This window comes from Lontra canadensis, unplaced genomic scaffold, assembly GCF_010015895.1.
Source record: "Lontra canadensis isolate GAN:19392208 unplaced genomic scaffold, GSC_riverotter_1.0 scaffold36, whole genome shotgun sequence".
Lineage (NCBI taxonomy): Eukaryota > Metazoa > Chordata > Mammalia > Carnivora > Mustelidae > Lontra > Lontra canadensis.
In genome coordinates, this window is record NW_022631030.1 from 3,409,170 (window position 1) to 3,433,529 (window position 24,360).

General features: G+C 45.8%; 1 protein-coding gene across 1 annotated transcript; it reads left to right on the top strand.

Moving 5' to 3' along the window:
- The first annotated feature begins 10,818 nt into the window (after positions 1 to 10,818).
- CD3E (CD3e molecule) lies at positions 10,819 to 22,575 on the top strand. Its single transcript, XM_032868620.1, has 7 exons — positions 10,819 to 10,929; positions 11,041 to 11,152; positions 13,172 to 13,195; positions 19,097 to 19,312; positions 20,275 to 20,442; positions 21,005 to 21,051; positions 21,936 to 22,575. The coding sequence occupies exons 2-7, from the start codon at positions 11,104 to 11,106 to the stop codon at positions 21,990 to 21,992; spliced, it is 561 nt and encodes a 186-aa protein (XP_032724511.1). The 5' UTR covers positions 10,819 to 10,929; positions 11,041 to 11,103; the 3' UTR covers positions 21,993 to 22,575.
- Positions 22,576 to 24,360: the final 1,785 nt, after the last annotated feature.

The window sequence follows — 24,360 nt, forward strand, 5'->3', positions numbered from 1 at the left end:
TCACTTTTTTTTTTTTTTTGAAGATTTATTAGAGAGAGAGAGCAGGAGTCAGCGGGGGAGGAGCAGAGGGAGAGGAAGCATCCGCAAGCAGACTCCTCCTCACTGAGCAGGGAGCCCGAGGTGGGGCTCCATCCCAGGACACTGAGATCATGACCTAAGCCAAAAATCAAGAGTTGTATGCTTAACTGACTGAGCCACCCAGGCGTCCCCCATCTCCACTCCCTTTAGGGCAGAGTCCACGTCTTACTCATCTGGGCAACCCAGCACCTAAAACTGCTAGGCACGTAGTTAGCACTACTGTATAGTTTCCTGGGAAGCTAAGCAGTATGGAGCGCCCTCTGGTGGAACCCAAGGAAGCACCAAGAGTAACGACCTTAAATCAGCCCCAGCTTAAACTTTGCTTATTTCTACGAAGAACATTGTCAAGTCAGAAAAATACACTGCACGAGAGCTTCCCATCTTCCACTGTTTTCAGCCTAGGATCCATCATGATATAGGAGGAACAAATATAATCTATAATATAGAATAGATATAAATATATGATACATATATAAAATAGATTCTATTTGAATATGTATAATGTAACATTAAACAATAATTGTCAGAAGGTGTCTCCTACTTTCAGTCATCCATTAAATGTCTTAATTATTTTTTTAAAAGATTTTATTTATTTATTTGTCAGACAGAGATCACAAGTAGGCAGAGAAGCAGGCAGGGAGAGAGGAGGAAATAGGCTCCCCGCGGAGCGGAGAGCCCGATGTGGGGCTCGATCCCAGGACTCTGGGATCATGACCTGAGCCAAAGTCAGAGTCTTTAACCCACTGAGCCACCCAGATGCCCCTAATGTCTTAATTATTGAATGAATGGTCAACAATTACTAAATAAATTATCTAGGGGTCTGAAACCTAGAATCTGGGATGGACCTATATATTCATTCATTTGATAAATAATGATTTAATTGAATAAGAATACTGAAACTAAATGCTTAGAAAGCACCTGTTATATTATTAACACTGAAAAAAAATATTAGAAGATGCCACTTTGGCTTCAAAGAATTCAGTCAATGAATACTAGAACCTTCCCAAAGCTCTATTTGAACACACTGTATCATGTAATTCTCACTACTCTATTTTACAGATAAAGAAAATGAGGATAACAGACATGAAGAGATTCACCCAAAGACTCACAAGGTCAAAGGCAATTCTTTCCTTAAGTTTTTACTATGTAAATTTTCAAACATATACAAAATTAGACAAAATAGTATAATGAACCCTAGGTACCTCTCACCTGGGCCCACTTATCATCCACCTATGGTCAACCTTTTTCCATTTATATCTCCACCCAACCATCCAATATGATTTTGAACAAATTGAAGACATCATTTCACCCATAAATATAACTTCAATACCACCACCATGCCTAAGAAGAATTAACATTTCCTAAATATCAAATACCCAGTTTTTAAATTTCCAATGATCTCATAAATGTTACTTAAAAATTTATAATTTGGGGGCACCTGGGTGGCTCAGTCGATTAAGCGGCTGCCTTCAAGTTAGGTCATGATCCCAGGGTCGTGGAATCAAGCCCCACATTGGGCTCTCTGCTCAGCGGGGAGCTTGCTACTCCCTCTCCCCCTGCCTGCCTGCCTCTCTCTCTCTGTCAAATAAGTAAATAAAATCTTTTTTAAAATCTTACATTCTGTTTATTTGAATTAGGGTCCAAATCAGGTCCAAAATTTGCCATTGGTTCACATGTCCTCCCCAGCCCTCTTTTAATATATAGGTTCCCCTTCATATCTTTTTATTTCCATACAATTTAAATGTAAAGAAACTGGGTCACTTGTTTTCCACAGTCTGGATTTCTCTGCCCCATCAGCACAACGTTGTGTAGTATGTTCCTTTGTATTAACTATAAATCAGCATTGTATTTAAATCAGTGATTCTCAGTCCTTCCCAACAGGATCAGAGTCATCTGAATGGCTTGTTAAGACAGATTGTTGGGGCCCCACCTTGGGCTGGGGCAGTCCTGCAAATTTGCATTTCAGGCGATGCTGACCACACCCAGAACCAATGATGTAAACGACAGCTGGGGCTCATTCAGATTCAGAATTAACTTTTTGTGTGGTAGACTACCTCACCTGGTAATGTGTTGTTCTGTCCAGAAGTGCCTATCGCCCTGGGTGTTCTATGTGACTGATGAATCACTGAACTCTGCCTCTGAAACTAGTAACACATTATATGTTAATTAATTGAATTTCAATTCTGAAAAAGAGGTACATAATGTGTGGTTGTCTTTTTGTGATATTAATGGTCTTGGGTGCTTAGCGCCTGGATCTAGTCATTCATTTGGTCTTGCAAAATGGTGATATTCAATCATTCCTGCTTCCCTGTCCTAGCTAGACGACTCCTAGGAAGGGAAACTTCCTCATCTTCTAAAAGTCACCCAGTGGGATAGTTCTTATAGGAAAGACCCATTTTGAGCATGAGTTGGTTTGCTGACATCGTCCAATGGTTACCAGCTAAAGATTTGTTTTTGTCCTTGTTTATCTGTAGTGCCATTATAAACTCATGTCATCAAACATCTTTGATGCATATCAACCATTATAATTATTATCCTTATTGATTCTCAAATCACGCCATCTTTGACCAGTGGGACCGTCTTCAAACAGGCTGCTGAATCCTTGTGATGAAGGAGCAGAAGGTAAGCCGAGGGGCACCTGGGTGGCTCAGTCAGCTAAGCTTCTGCCTTCAGCTCAGGTCATGATCCTGGGGTCCTGGGATCAAGTCCCACCTGGGGTTCCTTGCTGAGCGGGGAGCCTGTTTCTCCCTCTGTCCCTCCCCCAACTTATGTGTGTGTGTGCAACCTCGTGTTCACATGTGATCTCTCTCTCTCACAAATAAATAAAATCTTTTTAAAAAGAAGAAGAAGAAAAAGAGGGCAAGCTGGGGCAAAGCACAATCTGACACCCCCCCCCCAAATCCCCACCCCCCAGATGGGATATGGGTGACATTCTTCAGGCACTCTCAGGAGCCATAAAACAAAGGGAAGGACAAACAAATGGCTAATTTACAGAGGTTACAGTCCTGCAAGACAGGACTCTCCCTCAGTTTACAAATGTCGCTGATTTACAAGATAAAAAGCATTCTTATGAATAACCCAACTTCCAGAAGGAAACTCCCAACTGTCTTAATGTTAATGCTAGAGAGAAAAACCACCTGAACTTGACACTGGCACAACCTCTGAGATCTTGTAGGTCCTCTTTAGCATAGGAAAGTTCTTTTGAAAACCTCCCTTTCTCCTTACCTCCCCCAACTCCCAAGTATAAAATCAGTTACATTTCACAGCCCTGGAGCAGCTGCACTTTCTGCCACGGGTCCAGTCGCTGTGCTTTAATAAAATCACCTTTTTGCACCAAAGATGTCTCAAGAATTCTTCCTTGGCTGTTGGCTCCAGACTTCACCAACATTCAAACATTACATAGCTTGTAATACGTGTTTGCTATTATCACTTAAGACTGTTAAGAATATTCAATTCTGCTATAGAAAATAAGAGAATGAAACAAATAAGGAAGATAGATGACATTAAGTGGAGAAGCAGAGAGCTTGTACAAACTAGACCTTGATGAGTAGAACAGGTATCTGCTGATACGAAGAGATGGACCAACTAGGTCAGCATTGAATGGTCACAAGGCACACGAAACACCAAGCATTTATGAGACACTCAATATTGATAAGATCTTAAATCAGCTATCCTTCTGTGCTCCTCTCTGGCACTCTGTGTCTTCTTCTTATTATTTTTTTTTAAGATTTTATTTATTTATTTGACAGAGATCACAAGTAGGCAGAGAGGCAAGCAGAGAGAGGAGGAAACAGGCTCCCCGTCAAGCAGAGAGCCCAATGTGGGGCTCGATACCAGGACCCTGGGATCATGACCTGGGCTGAAGGCAGAGGCTTTAACCCACTGAGCCACCCAGGAGCCCCAGTGGCACTCTGTGTCTTCTGTCTAAGATCTTCAGCTAAAATCCAAAGCTGTCCATCATGGTAATTTGCAAGCTCCAGCTATAGCCTGAAATTCTTCCCCTTGGTTCCTACAACAGAGTGTAGGTGAGCAAAAGCTCCTGTCAGTTCCTGGCTGAGTCTGAAAACAAAACTGACAAAGACATATGAACAAGAGAAAAACCCTACAGATTTATTTAAGTTTTATGTGACACGGGAGCCTTCACAAGGAAATGCAAACTCGAAGAAACAGACCTCAGTATTTTAGGCAACATTTGTTGAAGAGTGGACAGTTGTGGAGGAATGATAAATTCCTAGTTTACACCGTATACAAAAATCTCCAAATGGTTTAAGGGGTGGAAGAGGCAGGCAAGAGATTATTGTTTTCCATTATGAGTCTTTCAGTACTAATTTGTTGTGTTATTTAGATTAAAAATATAGATTCATTTTTAAAATGTAAATAAAATTTTGGGGTGCCTGGGTGGCTCAGTGGGTTAAGCCTCTGCCTTCAGCTCAGGTCATGATCTCAGGGTCCTGGGATGGAGTCCCGCATCGGGCTCCCTGCTCAGCAGGGAGCCTGCTTACCTCTCTCTCTCTCTGCCTGCCTCTCTGTCTACTTGTGATCTCTCTCTGTCAAATAAATAAATAAAATCTTTAAAAAAATATATATAAATAAAATATAAATAAAATTTTTAAGAGAAAATAAGTTCGGGGCACCTGGGTGGTTCAGTCGTTAAGCATCTGCCTTCAGCTCGGGTCATAATCCCAGGGTCCTGGGATCGAGCCTTGTGTGGGGCTCCCTGCTTGGTGGGAAGCCTACTGCTCCCTCTTCCTTTGCCCCTGCTTCTGTTCCTGTTCTCGCTGTGTTTCTCTCTGTCAAATAAATAAATAAAATCTTTTTTTTAATTAAAAAATAGAGAGTCCAAGCATTAACAAAAATATGATGAAAAATAACATTAATATACTTTTTGGGAGGGCAATTTGAAAATATCTGTCAAAATTTAACGGCACATATCCCTTGGTCCAGTGATCTCTCTTCTTGGAGCCTATTCTATAGATATACTTGCTGAGAGATATGCAAACATGAAATTTTTGCAGCATTATTTGAAAAAATAACAATAAAAGGTATCTACAACCTAAACGACCAGGAGAGGATTGGTTAAATAAATAACAGTACCTCTAGTCAATGGAACATCTTGCAAACAGTACAAAGAAAAAATAAGAAGCTAGAAAATTTGAGATTCCAGATGTCAAGAAATCACAAGTGTGTCTTGGGGAGGACTTGAAGTGGGGTGGAGATAAAGGCCAGAGAATCAGGGGAAGTCAAGAACGTGTGAAGCCAGAGTGGGAAGGATGATGGCCCCTTGGGTGTAACTCAAATGTTGAAGGCAGAGAGAAAAGGTACAAACCAAGTGCTTAAGTCACTAGTGAATGTGAATGAATGCTGGAGGGGTAGGTTGGCAAAACCTCAAAAGAGGAAGGGGAGAAAGCCAGAGGCAGGACTTAAGAACTGGCTGTTTATTACAGAATTGATCCAATCAAGCCAAAATGAGTTTGCAGGGAGAGGAAGACAAGAAAGGAAAGAGCAGATGAAGAGTGTTTCCCTGAGCTGGTTACTACTCTGGGCACCTGTGATTCAAAGTATCTTAAGAGATCCTCCGAGAAACCATGTAGAATGCCTTTCAGAAAGGAATCAATCTTCTGACAGATAGAAGGTTAGGTGATAATCCACTATCTCCTCTCCCATTATTAGTTCAGGGCTGCCTCTAGGAGCAATAAGCCCCTCCCCTCTCCTGCCCATTCAGAACCGTGCCTGCCCACACAGGCTTTCAGGATGGGACATCAGTGAGCATCAGAAGTGACCACAGAGGGGCGCCTGCAGTCATAGATGGCTAAGGGGATGTGGCATTAGACACCAAAAGCATCTGCGCAAGGGTTTTCTGTTTGTGCTGGAGAGTGGAAATTCAATGGGCCAGAAGAGACGATGAAGAACAAGGAGGCAAACTTTTGATTCTTGTCCTCCAAGAGATAAGGACATTTGGAGGAAAAGCAAGAAAAGAAATGTCCTGAGGAAGGAGAGAGAAGAGGAACCAAGCTTTCTGCAAGATTAGAGGTATGGGGAAAAGCATTGTATGAAGAGGTTGAGGATTTCAGGCACTCTCTTTACTGCGGAATTCCAATGGTACCAGGGAAACAGCTGAAAGAGGAACAGTGGGGTAGGGCAGATGTCAGTCAGCTCCGTATGGCGTGCAAACCCGAATGAATTGTTGCAGCCCTGAGTGCACTCAGAAGTGCCCTTGAGAGACAGTAGTGAGGGGAAATCCTCCCCAAAAGCAGAGCTTCTGGCACTGTCCATGCTCCTTCCTTTCAGTGGAAAGAGAAGTGGCCTGGTGTTACAACATAAAGAGATTCATGGACAGTGGTGAATGGCTTAATGTATTGGCCAGGGCCCCTTGAATGAGTAAGATTAGAAGCTTGGGGACAAGGAAGTATGGAGAAGAGGTGTGTGTATACAAACCTATGGGAATCATAAAATGTGAAGGTCTTTGTGTCAAAGAACACCCACCAGAGGACATCCATCATGGAAGAGGCACTACAACACCAAGTAGAAGACAATGACTAAGCCAGCTAGAGTCAACTAGCCTCTGACCTTAGCCATCCCAAAACAGGGACAATGAGGTTATAAATGTAGTCACTACGGGGACAATGGAGGAGGTTACACCTGGATACAACACTAGGTGCTCCCTCTCGCTGGGGCTGATCTAGCCACAGTTGCTGCCAAAACAGTCCAACGCTGAGGCTCTGGTTTGGGATCATCCCTCGAGGAAACCCATCAGCCACGTCTTGGCAAGTTAATTATATTGGGTCCCCTCCAAACCAGACCTGGAAGAGGCTTGATTCATTTCATAGGAATTGATACATATTCTGGGCGTGGGTTTGAGTTTTGAGTTTCTTGCCTGCAAAGGCTACTATCAGAGAGTTCACATACTGTCACATCAGCTCTAAATCTTGCATAGAATCACTAGGGACCACGGGACCCACTTTATAACTAAAGTATATGGACATGTCACCGTGGGATGCACTGGTACTCTCATATCCCTCACCTCCCTGGAGCTGCCAGCTTATGGATCAATGGAAAAACCTTTTGACAACATAGGTAAGGTATCAGCTCAGAGATGACACCCTGCAGTCTGGAGCACTATGCGTATACATTTTAGATCAATGACTAGAATGCGGTACTGTGTCCTTAAGAAGTATAACACATGCATCCAGGAACTAAGAGTTGTTAGTACGAGCATCCACGCTTACCGTTACTCCCAGGGAACCATTCAGGAAATGCATCCTTCCTGTCCCCATAACTCTAGACTCTTGAGTTTCTAGAGGTCATGGTTTCCAGAAGCAGAATGCTTCCACCAGCATTACACAGCAAGCGTTCTATTGAATTAAGCTACACCTGCTCACTATCATGGCCAAGAGATCCCGAGACCAAAAAAAAAAAAAAAGATTCACTCAGTAGAGCATGTGACTCTTAATCTTGGGGTTGGGTTTTGAGTCCAAGCCCCACATTGGGCGTAGCACTTACTTTAAAAAAAAAAAAAATGTGGGAGACGCCTGGTTGGCTCAGCTTGTTAAGTATCTGCCTTCAGTTCAGGTCATGATCCCAGGGTGCTGGGATCAAGCCCCATATCAGGCTCCCTGTTGAGCAGTTCTCCCTCTCCCTCTACTTTTCCCTCTGCTTGTGTTCTCTTGCGCTCTCTGTCAAATAAATAAATAAAATTTTTTAAAAAAATTTTAAAGAAGATTCACTGTCCCAGCAAAAGGAATCTTGCCTTATCATCAGGAGGAGTCAGGGCTGTAGGGAGCAGGAAGACTTCATACAAAACCCCAGGGTTCACAGCCTGAGAAGGCCAGGTCACCAGGCTCTTGGGGCTCAGATTCCTCAAGCTACGTCTTCCCCTAGGTTAGCAGAAGCGCTAGCTGAGGCTGGGAGCACTCTGGAATGGGTGATAAAGGAGGGTGAGGACTACCAGATGGGGCTCCAGAACCGCCATATAGTGGAACCCTAATGAGGCCCATTAACTTCCCGTTTATATACAAGCTTCTCTGGGAGGAGATCAAGCAGGGTCCTGTGAAGGCTGTTTAAGGATAGAGTGAAATGATCGGACAGCAAGTGGGCCAGGGCAGGGCAAGGGGTGAACAGGCTCTCCCTTGAGGACTGCTCACTGCTTCTGGGGCCTTGTGTCCCCTGGGGGCTCTCAGCTGAGCTCTTTCACAGCTCAGCAGTTCTCAACAGAAGCCTCTGCCTTGCCCAAGTCCTTACCCCCTTCCTGAGAATGATTCATATCCAAGACCAGACGATGGGCCCGTTGCCTCAATTCCGTACCATCCTGGGAGGTCATCCCAGCCTGAAAGCTCTCTGTGGGATTGGCCGAGCTCTCTGCTGCTACCCTGACTTAGTTCACCTTTCCCCCACTCCGCAGCCCCCAATCCTGCTTCCTGCCCTTCTAGGTGCTGTCCCTGCACCCCCTTGGTGGGCCTCCTACACACAAATCTTCAAAGTTTGTTTCCCAGAGAACCCAAACGGTGGCAGTGTGTGTTCAGAGATAAGAAGGGAACCACCAGAAGAAACCAGTTCACAAAGTTAAGAGTGGTTTTCTCTCTGGAGAGGAACAGGGCAAGGCGAGGAGGGGCAGGAGACTGGTCGTTATATCCCCTTCTATGCCCTTCTGTCATTAAAATCTTTGTTCACTTAAATGTTTTGGTTTTTTCTTAAGATTTTATTTATTTGACAGAGAGACACAGTGAAAGGGAACACAAGCAGGGGGAGTGGGAGAGGGAGAAACAGGCTTCCCACCACCAAGCAGGGAGCCTGATGAGGGGCTCGATCCCAGGACCCCGGGATCACGACCTGAGCCAAAGGCAGACACTTAACACTTAACAACTGAGCAATCCAGGCGCCCCAGATGTTTTTAAAATTATTTATTTATTTTTTATTTGACAGAGATCACAAGCAGGCAGAGAGGCGGGCAGGTGGGTGGGGGAAGCAGGCTCCCTGCTGAGCAGAGAGCCCAATGCGGAACTTGATCCCAGGACCCTGCGATCATGACCTGAGGCAAAGGCCCAGGCTTTAACCCACTGAGCCACCCAGGTGCCCCCAGATGTTTTTAATTTAAAGAATTTGATATTATCGTTCTCCTGTTCTAAACCTCTCCATTGTTTCCCATTGCATCTAGAATAACCCTTGAGAATTGTTAACATGGCTCACAATCCCTCCCCTACTGGCGCTTGTGGACTTTCCTACCTCACTCTCTCTGTTAGCGCCCTTCTGGACTCGTACTTTCTCAAATGGGCCTATCTTCCTAACCTGGGCTTCAAACACACCTGGCTCTGCCTGAATGTATTAGCCATCCTCCCTCCACCTGGTTCACTCCTCTTCCGGCCATCAGATTTCTACTTGGGTGTCAGTTTCTCAAGGAGAACTTCGCGGCCCCTCAAACTGTTTATCATTCCCACAGCACCTGTAGGAATGCACCTGACACTGGATCCAGTAGATCTTAAAATAGTTTGCAAAGTGGGAGCGTACTTAAAATAATGAGAAATTAGTGGCGCCTGGGTGGCTCAGCGGGTTAAGCCTCTGCCTTCAGCTCAGGTCATGATTTTAGAGTTCTGGGATCGAGCCCCGCATCAGGCTCTCTGCTCAGCAGGGAGCCTGCTTCCCCCTTTCTCTCTGCCTGCCTCTCTGCCTACTTGTGATCTCTCTCTCTGTGTCAAATAAATAAATAAAATCTTAGAAAAAAAATAAAGAAATGTATCAATATACACTGAAATCACCGGATTTTGATACTGTCACCTTTTACCCTTTCCAACACTGAATGTTGTGTTTTAAAATATTTTTGTAAAAAGGCATATATATTTTTGTAAATATTATAGGCCAGAAAGCCGGGGGGATCTCATGGTTTTAAGCCAACGTGTACTTTCAAGTCAATGGGCTTTGTTAATGAGACATCTGCACCTTGCCATTCCATGATGCGCACACCACAAAGAAAGCCAGGGGGCCCCCGTCTGGCTCAGCCCTTGGAGCAGGCAAATCTTGGTATCAGGGCTGTATGTTCGAGCCCCACGTTGTGTGTGGAGACTACTTAAAAATAAGATCTGTAGGGGCACGTGGGTGGCTCAGTCAGTTAAGCATCTGCCTTTGGCTCAGGTCTGGATCTGGCGTCCTGGTTTAGAGCCCAGAGGTGGGCTCCCTGCTCAGCGGAGAGTCTGTTTCTCCCTCTCCCTTTGCATCTCTCCCCTGCTCATGCTTGCCTTCTCACACCCTTTCACTCTCTCAAATAAATAAATAAAATCTTTAAAAATAAATAAAATAAAATCTTTAAACAAACAAACAAACAAATATCCGGTGTCTGGGTGGCTCAGATGGTTGAGAGTCTGCGTTGGGCTCAGGTCATGACCTCAGGGTCCTGGAACTGAGTCCCGTGTCCAGGGTCCCTGGCCAGTGGGGAGTCTGCTTCTCCCTCTGTCCCTCCCCTGCTTGTGCATTCTGTGTCTGTCTCTCTGTCTCTCAAATGAATAAATAAAAAAGAAAAAAAAAAGCAAATATTAAGTGCTCCCCCTCCTTGTCACAATTTATTTGGGGGGCGGGATATTGGCGAAGGGAGTCCCAGCCATGGCATTATCACCGTACCAGGCCCCGCACAGAGAAATTGCCGGTATTTCTCATCCTCCCTCCAGGTTTTGTCACAGCCCCATCGCTTGTGCTATGGGAAGATATGGGGCCCATCGCTCCCCAGCCAACCCAGGTGGCTGCCTCTGCCTCGAACGTTTCCAAGTGACGTAGAACCCTACAGGCCCAGAGGCCCCTCCACACTTCCTGTGTGGGGTTCAGAACCTCGCCTCCCCTCCCAGCCTTAGATGCCTGCTTCGGAAAATGGTGAGTCTCCCTCTAACGGGTCCCCTTTTTCATCCCGGCTTTGGGAACAATGACCTCAGGGTCCTCACCTTCAGCAGGGGTTTTGGGAAAGTCCTCTGGTTTCTTTTTCAGAAGTAATAAGCCGCCGGCCTCCGCCATCTTAAGTAGAGCAAGGGTCCGTCCAGTGAGAGAAGGATGCAGCCGGGGAGCCTCTGGAGAATTCTGGGACTCTGTCTCTTATTAGGTAAGTAGGATGAAAGGAGAAAGGGTGATATTTTTCCAGACTGTGGGAAGGCTCACAGCCAACCTTGATGCTGCCCAGTGGTCCCACAGAGGCTCATTTACCAGAAGATGTAAGGAATGTTTTGTGCGACGTTAGGGCTCTGGCATCTAAGACTGCAGGCTAATGAGAAAGATGCACGAGAGGGTCTTCAGGGAGCAAAGTAAAACATTTGGGATCATAGCTTTTGAAATCAGAGAAGTCTCTCTGCGTCCAAGAACAAGTTCGTTCATCAACCCAGGCTTTAAGAACTAACACAAAAGAGATTAGAAGAGCTAATCTCCACCCCTCCTTGTAAGGAGAGCAGATCGTTGGACTCGAACCGTGCAGGGGTTGATCCCTGAGACTATACACACCTCGTAACCCTCAGTCCCTTTCTGATGACTAAGAGCTTTCAATTAATTTAGTTAGTCCTTTTGAAGCAAGAGAGAGTATAAGTTGATAAATAACCAAAAGCAATTCCACATCCCAAAGGAGATAAGATTTTTTTTTAAGATTTTATTTATTTATTTGACAGAGAGAGATCACAAGCAGGCAGAGAGCCCAATGCGGGGCTCGATCCCAGGACCCTGAGACCATGACCTGAGCCGAAGGCAGAGGCCCTAACCCACTGAGCCACCCAGGCACCCCAGGAGATGAGTTTTTTTAAAAAAGTTGCCGTTTATTAAGTGCCAGAGACTGTATAAAGAAAAAAATTCTTTGCATTTGTCAACTAATTGAATTCTTACCTCCATCTTGGAAGGTAAACGTTCCATCCCTTACTTCACAGACAAAGAAACTGACACACAAAGATAGTAAATAACTTGTTTAAAGCCACACAGCTAGTAAGAGCAAAAGCTGACCTGGGGAGCACCGTCTGTCTACACGTGGCTAACATGGTATAAAATGGCTCGGGATGGTTTTATTTCAGCAGCTTAGGCAAGGCAACCCTCCTATCGCTGTTGTTCCTCTCTCAGAGCCAGGGCACCGATGTCTCCACTTCCTGCCTGGCTGTGGCGTCTCTCAGGAGGGAAGCCTCACACACATCTCCCAGCATCCTGCGGCTTCTACCTCAGCAGGACTGGAATGATGGGGCTTACAAATCGCATTGCTAACAAGCTCTCGGGATTCTCTGTCTGCGACTGGTCCAAGGAAAACATTCTGAGGTTGTCAAGGGGCAGGATGTGACCCCTGCAAGGAGTGGTCAGGCATTTTCTTAGAGGCTTATAACATCAACTATGCTTTCCCAGGGCAGAGTGGGTGAGGAAGGTGGAGAGACAAAGACCACATATCAAAGTCCCAAGCACCCCTCAAGATCTGGCATCATGAGATGTGCCCCCTCTGCTCTGGAAATGGATGGGCGCTGGGCGGGTAGAGGGGTCTCACTCCATGTAGAGGCTGTTGATAAAAGGGAGGTCCAGGTATACGGAAAACTTCGAGGCAACATCAGGGAAACTGGTCATCACAATGAATCCAAGGTATTGCTGAGTGAGGAGCCCAGGCTTTTCCACACACAGGCTCTACTTGATGAGTAAGGGGAATGTCAAATATCTTCGTCTCTGAGTCAAGCAGAAAACAAATGGAAAAACTGAACAATCAGGCCAGCTGGAGCCTGAGACAGAGTGAGAATCTCAATGTGTGTGCCTAACTGAGAGCTTGTTTTCTTCCACAGTCTGATTTTCAAAATGGAGGCTTGGCTGCAAAATTCTTTTGCTGTTTCTCCAGTGGCTCAAAAAGTAGCCTTAACTTTTTCTAACTCCTGTGTGTCAAATATTAAGTGTTCATGTTTAATGCTAGATGCTTTGTTTTGTTTCGTCCCAGCTGATTGGGAACCCCAGTACGGGTCACTTACCTGGGGTACAGGAATGAGTATGATCAGGGGATGGTTGGGAAAGGCTCTCGCTGTTCAGAAATGGTGAGACCAGACCACATCACTTTCTCTGCTTGGAATTTCAGGGGCCCACATTTACTAACTCCTTTTTTTTTTTTTTTTTAATTTTCTAGTTGGCTCTTGGGGACAGGAAGAAGGTAAGATATGCTTTCTTTCCTTGTTATGAAATCAACCTGGCATTCTTTGTTTTTATGAACGGAACTTTCTCTAAGACCACCCACCCACACACACACACACACACACACACACAGAGCTTGCCCAGACACCCATAAAAAGAGTTTCTACCACGTTCTCTTTTGCCTTTTCCTGATCAGTCTAGAGTTAGTTCCAGCCCAGAAGAGGATAAGCAATGGAGATCACAGGAAATACAAGTCTTACCCATTCAAAAGGAAAAAATCGAGACTGTTGAGTTGAATGTGCCAAAAGTTCTTTTTGCTTACATTTCGTATTTGATGTGGGCTTTTGTAGAGGGTATGAACGTATGTGTGGGGATGTGGGAACTAAGCCTCTGGGGCATCATCTAGGTGCACCTTTTAGAGTCACTTGTCCAAATGCTCTGGATGTGTGTGCATGTACACTCGTGTGTGCACACGAGTGTGAGTGTGCCTGGTCTGGACAGACTTCCCGATCAGAGAGGTAGAGGCAGGAGTGTCCCAACATTGGAAGCCTTTCTGTTCAATCAGCTCCTCTGAGCTGAGTGACCCAGTTTTGTGTTTAAAGGCGGCCACCGGGCCCGTCTACACACTGGGACACTGCCCCACTGGCAATGTTTTTAGAATCCTTTTTTTTTTCCTTTTTTATCCTGCAGCATGCTTTAATGTTACCTTATTAAGGTAACTAATCTCTTCTGCATGCTTAAGGGTAGAACACTCGTGTGCTTAAGGGTAACTAATCTCTTCTGCATGCTTCTGCCAGTTAGAATTGATTTTTCTTCATCATTGATTTACATGCAGTACGTATCTTCTTGTTTCCCCGGGTTTATTGAGATATAATTGACATATAACTCAATGTAAGTTTAAGGTGTATGATGTAATCATTGATATTGCAAACTTACTACTTAGGATCCATTTTTGTAAATTGCCATTAGTTGTTTAAGGTAGGGTGTAGGGGCCCCAAATGGCTTTTCCTATACAACTGGAAGGAATTTGGATATCCATTGTTTTCCTCTTTTTTGTTAATTTAGAAAATTACATTTTATTTTTTTAATTTTTTAGGATTTTTTTTCTTAAGATTTTATTTATTTATTTGACAGACAGAGATCACAAGTAGGCAGAGAAGCAGGCAGAGAAAGAGGAGGAAGCAGGCTCCCTGCCTGAGCAGAGAACCCGATGCGGGGCTCGATCGCAGGACCCTGAGATCACGACCCGAGCCGAAGGCAGAGGCTTAACCCACTGAGCCACAGAGGCACCCCAAGATTTTTTTTAAAGAAACCTCCACACCCAATGTGGGGCTCAAACTTACAACCCCAAGATCAAGAGTCCCACATTCTATCAACCAAGCCAGCCAGGATCCCCAGAAAATCACATTTTAATACTGTAAGAGAGTTTGAAAGTTAATATAAACTTGTCCATAATCATTTCAGCTGTCATAAACATTGCTGACAGGCTGATCCAGTGCCACAATGCAGCCTTTTTTCTTTTTCTTTCTCTATTTTTATTAGAATAGAGTTGACACACAGTGTTGCATTAGTTTCAGAAGGTCCTAACCCAAGGGAGCAGGGTCTGGTCTCAGGAGCTGACATAAGTGTAGCTAATAGTGGCTTATCATTTCCTTTTCAGATATGGAGGAACCTTCTGGTAAGAAGATTTTCACTCTACACCATCCCTTTTCAAGTGTGGAACAAAATGGTATGGAGGGCAATCATAGTAATAAACACTGAGAACCAGAACTACCAGAGGAAAAATACAATTGTCTATCGGTAGGATCTGTATGAAATGTGCCTATGTCTGTCTCTATCATGGATCCCTGAGCATGCTTTCAGGGAAGAAAACATATGTGGGTGTGGTGGGAGCCACCACTGAATTTTCATGCAAATCACGAGTTCATTGAAGGCACAGATGGTGTCTTATTTACCTGGCCCAGGGCCTGGCACATAGTAGGTGCCCAGCAAACATTTTTTGAATGAGTAAGTGATCACTAATTCCCTTTCTTCAAGAAGCTGATGGTCTTGTGCGAGAGACAAATAACCAATAACACAGTGTGTTGCGTGCTGTGACATGGGTAAAACAAGCTATAAAAATAGCAGTGGACAGCTCTACGGAGGAGGGCTGGGGAAGCCTCCCCAGAGGTGATTCTTGAGCTGAGTGTTAAAGGATAAGCTTTGGGATGCTGGAGTGGCTCAGTCAGTTAAGTGTCTCTCTTTTTTTTTTTTTTTTAAGATTTTATTTATTTATTTGACAGACAGAGATCACAAGTAAGCAGAGAGCCAGGCAGAGAGAGAGAGGGGAAGCAGGCTCCCCGCCGAGCAGAGAGCACGATGTGGGGCTTGATCCCAGGACCCTGAGATCATGACCTGAGCCGAAGGCAGAGGCTCAACCCACTGAGCCACCCAGGCGCCCCGAGTGTCTGACTCTTGATTTCAGCTTGGGCCATGACTCCAGGGTCATGAGATCGAGGCTTATATCAGGGTCCCTCCCCGCTCACATGCACTCTCTCTCTCTATCTCTCTCTAAATAATAATAATAATAAAGGATAAACTTGTATTTTAGAAGGAAGGATATTTTAGGCAGAGGAGCTAAGGCTGTGTAGTGTAAGGTTAAGAAGCTAGACAGCCGTACTTGAATCCTGGATCAACTTCTTATTTGTTGAGTATCTGAATAACTTACTTCATTCTTCTGTGCTATAACATCACTGTGTATAAAATGGAAATGATAATGACACCTAGCTTGTAAGGTTGTGTTAAGGATGGAGTAAGTGATTCACTTAGAACATGATCTGACATATAGAAGCAATGGGTAAATTTTCGTTATTATTATATGGGAAGCATACCGACTAGGTAATAAGCAGTAGAGTTTATTAAGCATGCATATTCTAGGTATTTATTGCCCTGAATATTTTACCTGAAATTTCTCATTTAATTCTCCTAATGTCCCTATATTACAGACAAGGAAACCAAGATTTAGAAAATAAATAGTCCAAACACCGAGATAAATATAAATGCAGATTTAGTTGATACTGAAGTTCATTTTCTTTTTTTTTTTTTTTTTAGATTTTATTTATTTATTTGACACAGAGAGAGAGAGATCACAAGTAGGCAGAGAGGCAGGCAGAAAGAGAGAGGGGGAAGCAGGCTTTCCGCTGAGCAGAGAGCCCAATGCGGGCCTTGATCCCAGGACCCTGGGATCATGACCTGAACCAAAGGCAGAGGCTTTAACCCACTGAGCCACCCAGGTGCTCCTGAAGTTCATTTTCTTAACCATCATAAATCTCTGTCTCTGGATGTGTATCAAGTCTTTGTGAGCTTTCGAACTACTTCTAGGCACAGACATCCAGGCCCTCGTCTGAATATGTATGTCTAAGCTTCGCTACCAAATTCTGTGCTGATAAAACTCCTGAGCAATTTTCTTTGCATTCTTTGCATTTCTTTTTCAAACAAACACACCAAGCAGAGTGAAATGTCTATTTACTTTTTTTTTAAAAAAGATTTTATTTATTCATTTGACAGACAGAGATCACAAGTAGGCAGAGAGGCAGGCAGAGAGAGAGAGGAGGAAGCAGGCTCCCCGCTGAGCAGAGAGCCCAATGCGGGACTCAATCCCAGGACCCTGGGATCATGACCTGAACCAAAGGCAGAGGCTTTAACACACTGAGCCACCCAAGCACCCCGTCTATTTACTTTTAAATGGTTTTATTTATTATTTCTGGCTTCTTTAACATCACCAAGAAATAGCAGTATTGAAAATTATTTCTAAGTCAAAATAATATCAACTACCTATGTCGTTATACTCAACTCCCAATTATTAGCAGATAGATAAATCTGGAGAATGACTTGTTTACCATTCCGTGTGATCTCAGCCAGAAAGGGGCCTGAGCAACTGGGTCAGAACTCAGTTCTGTTCTCCATCATAGCAGGACTCCAAGAAGGAAAGGAAGAAAGTAACTGACATTTTTCTTTAAGCATCTGCTATGTACCATTCATTTTTGCCAGCATAATCCATCTCATACTTGCAAATATCCTGTGAGGTGGGTGTTTCATCTCCATTTCCAAGATGAATAAACTGAGGCTCAGAGAAATTCAATGACTTGTCCTCAGAAACACAGCCTAAGGCAGATCTGGGATTCAAACACAGGGCTTCGGATGCAGTCCAGTGCTCTGTTCGCAACAGCATTCTGTAGTGAAAAGCTCACAACGGGGAAAGGGCTGTCTCTGAGCATCACCACCTCTCCTGTCTTCCAGCTGCCACATCCAGGCCTGAGCATAACCTAGTGCCACCCTGTGTCCTGGACACAAGTCTTCCAGAAAACAAGGATGTACCCCAGCCGCACCTCCCAGGACAACAGTGCCTGCTCTGGGGAATGTGCCTGGGTCCCTAAATTATATTAGCAGATTTCAGTTGTCCACACCAAAAGTGCCTCCCTCGGGGCGCCTGGGTGGCTCAGTGGGTTAGAGCCTCTGCTTTCGGCTCGGGTCATGATCCCAGGGTCCTGGGATCGAGCCCCGCGTCGGGCTCTCTGCTCAGCAGGGAACCTGCTTCCCTTCCTCTCTCTCTGCCTGCCTCTCTGCCTACTTGTGATCTCTGTCTGTCAAATAAATAAATAAAATCTTAAAAAAAAAAAAGTGCCTCCCTCTAACAAAAATAATCCAGAGTTGATTATACATAGGAGATGGTTCAACGTAAAGCCAGTTTTTATTGGAAGAGCCATTCCCTTCAAATGAGTACGGTCCTTTACCTAATTCAAGGGCAGTAAAAGAAAAGTGGTGTTTGATCTCCACTATGAGGGATTCTGTTGATTATTAGAGAGAATTTCCGAATGGTGAAAAATAGGTAAGGCCAAGAATCAGTGGCTCAAAGATCTTGCAAAGATGAGTGAAGGTCTTTATCTCTGAGAAGACCCTTTCATGTCTACCCAGAATATAGTTCTTTCTCATGTAAGAGGCTGAGCTTGAAGACTTCTAGAATTTTTCAGCTTCAGGCTTCTAAGACTTTCTGAGCTTCAGCGGATTGGGATCAAGGGGCACATGCTGGTGCACTTTTGACGTGATGAAACTCAACAGCCTCAACGAGCATACCTCACCTTCAAGGCTTGGGGCTCCCTAAAGGATGGGCCTTCTTGGGAGGTCCTCGGGGATAATGTCTAGTCCCACTTGAAAATTTTTATCTACAATTTAAACTTAAGCCAAGGTTATTTTCTTACAGTGCTTTCCTTTTCTCACGTTCAGGTGAATCAACAGGTTCACCTCCAGAGAAATCTAAGTTTCTCTGTCTTTTTTTTTTTTTTAACATTTTATTTATTTATTTGACAGAGAGAGATCACAAGTAGGCAGAGAAGCAGACAGAGAGAGAGGAGGAAGCAGGCTCTCCACGGAGCAGAGAGCCCGATGCAGGGCTTGATCCCAGGACCCTGGGATCATGACCTGAGCCGAAGGCAGAGGCTTTAACTCACTGAGCCACCCAGGCACCCCTAAGTTTCTCTGTCTTTCATGTAGGCCCTGAGGATGCCGTTGAGTGGATGAAGGAGAAAGAATTGGTTGGGAGAGATTATCCCCAAGAACTGAGGTCCTTCTAATTCCTATTTGGGAAATATTCTCAAACGGACTTTTCTAGGCTTTCCTTTACTTCCCTCCTCCCCTTCCCAAGCCCCCATGTCCATGCCTAAACTCTGAATTCACCTTCCAAAGGTTCTCTGGTTCCCCTTCTCCTTCAGATCCCCTCTTTCATATGTCCTAGCCAGTAGAGATCCCTTTGACAAGACTATCTCAGACCTGGATGACAGATGACCTTCTGCGTCTGGTTGGTTCTTCTGTTCCTAATCTGCCTTTGCCAAAATTTTACTAGTTTCTCTCTCCAATTTCTCTTTTCTTCTCTCCCATTTCCCAGGTTATAAAGTCTCCATCTCTGGAACTATGGTAGTGCTGACATGCCCTGAGGAGGTTGATCCCAAATCTACAAAATGGGAAAAAAATGGTAAAACAATAGAAGGAGCTATTGAAACACAGTACACTATGCCTACATTTTCAGAAGTGGAGGACAGTGGTTCTTATACCTGCTTTTCAGACAAATCGAAGAAGAACTCTCTCTACCTAAAAGCAAGAGGTAATATACGTCCCCAGAGCAAACACCATGGGACACCCTAGAAAGGGCCATTTCAAGAGGGTATTCTCAATCATTTCCCCTACCGTACCTCACAGTCCCCTGGCATCTTTGTGCTTTTCTTATACTCAATCCTGAGACTCTCGGGGGCCTCACAGCATCAGTGTTTTCTGAAATATGGATTAAACACCTATATGGAGTCGTCTGGGAAAGCCCAGACCACACTCGATCTAAAATAACAACTTTCCAAGAGACAGGATTGTGTCATTCGCATTATATTGAACCCAGAATTATGGCACGTCAATATGGTTTTATCTGGCTTTATTCAGAGATCAGTTCTGCAGAAGGATTTGCAAAGCTGCTATGACAGTATCCTAAACTAAGGCATAATAATGATAGCCAACATTAATTTCAAGCACTTTACCAAACACGTGCCAGAGATTTTTTTCATGTAATCCTCTCAACAATCATGATTTAAGTACTATTTGATTCCCATTTTTTTTTTAAAGATTTTATTTATTTATTTATTTACTTACTTACTTACTTATTTGAGAGCGAGGGAGCATGAGCACAGGGCAGGGAGAGGGGGAAGCAGGCTCTATGCCAGGACCCTGGGATCATGACCTGAGCTGAAGGCAGACACTTAAGCACCCAGGCACCCCTATTTTATTCCCATTTTATACAAGGGGAAACAGAAGCTTTGTGAGTTGTAAACACTTCTCACAGCTAGTGCCTGAAGGAGCTGGGACTCGAACCCAGGACTGTCTGACTCCAGAGCCTCTCCCCATAACCTTCATTCTTTGCTTGGTGCTCCAAACATTGAAAGGTGCGGCTCTGGCCGTGGCAAGCATGTGAGTAGTAAAGGGAGAATCGCCTTTATTTGTTCCTTGCTGGTCTCTACCGTCCTTGTGTCTTCTTTCCTCGATGATTTCTCGTCCTCTCCCCCATATCTCTGTCCCCTGCAGTGTGTAAGAACTGCATAGAGGTGGATCTGATGGCGGTGGTTGCAATCATCGTCGCTGACATCTGCTTCACTCTGGGCACACTGCTGCTGGTCTATCACTGCAGCAAGAATAGAAAGGCCAATGCCACAGCCGTGATGAGAGCAAAAGGTGCTGGCGGCAGGACTAGGGGTAAGAGTTAAACTGGAAGAGAATCTTGCCAAAGGGGATGTCCAGCCTGGGCCAGGATGGGTGGCGAGTCCACAGCCAGCTCAAGACAGCTCCTATAGAACATTTCCTGTGTGGCCAACCTCTGGACAAAGCAGATCACATCTCAGATTTCTTCTCTCTATCCTGCCCTAGAGAGATACAAGAAGTACATTAACAGGATGGCTGCGGGTGTTCTGGAGTAAACAGATTCCAATTCCTCCCCAATTCCAACACCTCCCCCCCACCCAGTCTATGGGGAGAGAGACTCTGGGATCTTAGTTTCTGCCTGTTCCCTTCCCTTACCCATAGAAAAGGGACACATGGAAGGACTTTGAGCTGAGGAAAGTCATAAAATGATAAAAAGACTATGGAAGTGGTTAGAGATGGGATTAAAGGAAACAGGAGATGGAATGGTCAGGATGGAGAAAGAGAGGCCTAGAGGAGAGAACAAAGGGTGTTGCCGTCCCGCCCAAATCAGGATCTTGTGGCCACCAAATGGGTGTTCCCTTGTGGGAACTAATCATTTCCCCTCCATCCTCTGCAGGACAAAACAAGGAGAAGCCACCACCTGTTCCCAATCCGGACTATGAGGTACCAAGGGATAGAGAGGGTGAGGGGATCTTTCTAGGGGAGAAGGGGACCAGTGGGACAGTCTACCTGGCCGGCCGGACACTTGGAAGCCCCTCGCTCAGGGCTCCCAGACAAGCTACCCTGTGCCTGCATCTGCCTCCTTCCAAGCAGAGCAGGGCAGTTTCCAAGGCTGCGTGGCTTCTACACCCAAGGCATGTTGGGGAGGGGGGGTGACACCTTCTTTCTGGGGCTTATCCACTAGCGGGGATACAGTGTGGGGAATACCATATCCACACACTCTAACATGGTCAATTCAGGACCGAGGTCCCCCCGACTCCATGCACTGGTGCAGACACACGGGTTGTAAAAATATTAAAGTTCTTCATTGGTAAATAGCCCCCAGCTTCCTGCCCCCCTCTCCCAACACACACACAGCCAGACATCACAGCCTCTCCCCCACTAGACTGCCTCTCAATTTGACAACTAAAGAGTTAATGCCTGGCATGGCAGGGAACCTCCAGGATTGTCTTGGTGGGATGGTGTGTGTGTGTGCCCTACCAGTTGTTACATATCAGACTTTCATACCTGAACAAACTCCCAGATATTGACTGAGAGTGTGATAGCCACTTTCTTATAAGTGACTTCATTTCATCCTGACAAATGCCCTGGGGCATTTGATGGAGTCTTGAGATTCCCATTTTTGAGATGGGAAGGTTGAGGCTCCCAGAAAGTGACAGGTTCATATCTGGCCTCAGTGGGGGCTCAGGTTAGAATTCGAGCCTGCCTCCTGACTCCTAGTGCCAGGTCCTTTCTGGGACTCTAAAGCTAGATCTCCAGGGGGTCCTCCGTTCTTGGGAACTATTTCCTCCCACCCTGCTGACCACAACCTCTCTGTTCCACCCCAGCCCATCCGGAAAGGCCAGCAGGACCTGTATTCTGGCCTGAATCAGAGAGGCGTCTGACGGCTCCTGAGGACACAGCTTCCTCCAGGCCCAGGTCTGGCTTCTCCAGGGCCTGCTACTCCCTGTGCCCTGGGTAATTTCTGGACCCCAGAAGAGAATTGTTCCTCTGCCTTCTGGAGAACTCACACCATGCACCCTTGTCCCCAGCTTCCTCCCTCCTCCCTCCTGTGCTGACACACAGTCCTAGACTAACTCTGCCTCATTATCCTGTGAGATATCACGCACTCGCACCCAGACTGCCCTCTGGTCCCAGTACTTATTTCTGTCATTCACCCCCACCATCACCTGTTCCTTCCTACCCTGCGGGAGATGTCCCTGCTCCTTCCCTTCCACCTTCCCTGGGCAGAACATGGCCCCTGTCCCTAACTATTCCGTCTACCTCTCTATTTTTCCAGATCTCTCTTTGGCACCCCTTTGTGGGGATGGACTGGGTAACTCTGGCAGGGCTCCTGCCCCATTCGCAGACCCTGGCCCAGAGCCAGCCCCTTACTTCCTACCCCAGGTCTTCCCTGCAGGCCCCTCATGAATACGCTAGGCTCCCTGTCAGCTGAGAGAGAAAAGAAATAAAGTGTATTTGGGCTGAGAGAGTTGCTGTCCCTCTTCTGGGATGCCCTCAGAGGCTGCCTTGTTTCCTCATGTCCTCTGCCTCAGTTGCCCTGCTATGATCCCTCAAGCAAGTGCTACCTGTTTTCACAGCCAGAGGGGGCATTAGCTCCCGCTGTCTTTCGAGAGGGTGTTAGGGAATAAATAAAAAAAGAGAGAGAGAGACAAGGGGGAGGAAATGGTCCTCTGACTCACTTCTATTGGAGAAAAACACCAAGGATGGCAGAGAGTGACTGATTGGTCTTCGATGAGGTGGTCAGTTCAGAAAACAGAGGACAGAAGCAGAAGCCTTCAAAGGCAGGTGTGGGCGACGGATGGGAGCTTGGAGGCTGTGGGGCGGGACCCAGATTTCCACAAGCTGCTGCTGAGAGGAAGCGGGGCTGAGCCCCAGGCCAGGGGAGTGGGGAGGGGAGAGGGAGGGGCACTGCTCGACAGCCTCCCTCCCCCGCTGCCAAGCAGCAGCCTGCAGCCCGAAGGTGGCTGCGGTTTGGCACGCCCGGATGTGGGCTGCGGGAGCCGGTAGCAGGGCCTGGTCCCCACCCGGGACCCTGTGCTCCTCCAGCACAGAGCAGAGGCCAGAGCTGTGAGAAGCCCCAGCGGGCCCCCTTCTCCCTCTCTGCACCCAGAAACCTCCCCAGCTGACCACAGTGCTATTTATGCGCGTGGCCGCCACCGAAAGGCCATTCGGGGTTAGCAGCCTGCCTCGTGCCATGCACGCTCAGCTTCAGGCTTTTGGCTACTGGTTTGCTGGCCCTGCTGGAGGGTGCTTCCTGCCCTCCGGGCACTCAACACCGCAGGCTCACAAGCAGATGGTGATGTTGCCCATCACTAGCTGCTGACCAGCCGGCTGGCCCTCTTGTCCCACATGCGCCTGACAATGTTCCAGGAGGGGAGGTATGGCTCAGGGTGAGGAAAACAGTAACAGCTAATGTCTAGTGAGCCCTGACGAGCCTCTAGAAATCACCTCAGCATTTTCCATGTGTTATCTCCTTTAATCCTTATAACAGCTCCACAAAGTAGACAAGAGAGATGTTGTCCTCATTTTACGGGTGAGGCTACGGAGATTCAGAGAGGTTAAGTTATTTGCCCAGGTTGCACAGCGAGTGAGGGAGGGAGCCGGAATGAGCAGCCAGGACTGTCCAACTCCAACATTCTGAACAGCTACGAGGTGCCAGTGCCGACCAGGATCATTCTGGTTTCCTGGCTTACGAGTTCTGTATTTAATCACTTAGGCACTCCTTCCGCGAGTGTTTTTCTCATGGCTCCTGTCTGTCGCAGACCAGCTCTGTGCTAAGACCTCAGGGGAGACCAAAAAAAAACAAAAACAAAAACAAAAACAACAAACAAACAAACAAAAAACGGTTTTTGCTTTTGGGGGCTTGCGATTACAGCAGAGTGGCCAAGTATGCAGAAGGCTGAACAACAGAAAAACAGATGTGATTAACCCTCATAGTACATGCAGCAACTTCACGTGGCCTTGAAGGAAAGGGTGGATAGAACTTGAGGACAGGGGAGAAGGCCCTACACTCACCGAAGACTAAACAGGTAACATAAATAGGATGCTGGCTATTAAATAAATTGAATTTATTGTTTAAAACCTTGCCACAAAAAAACTCCAGACCAAGAAGACTTCATTAGTGAAATCTACTGAACATCTAAGGAAGAAATAATATCAATTCTATACAAACTCTTCCAGAAAATTGAACAGGCAGGAGTTCCAGCTCATTCTATGGAGGCCAAACTCATCCTGCATAATGGTTAATTT

Coding starts and splice junctions, on each gene's coding strand:
- CD3E (XM_032868620.1), top strand. CDS start 11,104: ATGCAGCCGGGGAGCCTCTGGAGAATTCTGGGACTCTGTCTCTTATTA. Junction 19,313..20,274: donor TCTCTACCTAAAAGCAAGAG/GTAATATACGTC, acceptor TGTCCCCTGCAG/TGTGTAAGAACTGCATAGAG. Junction 20,443..21,004: donor TGCTGGCGGCAGGACTAGGG/GTAAGAGTTAAA, acceptor CATCCTCTGCAG/GACAAAACAAGGAGAAGCCA.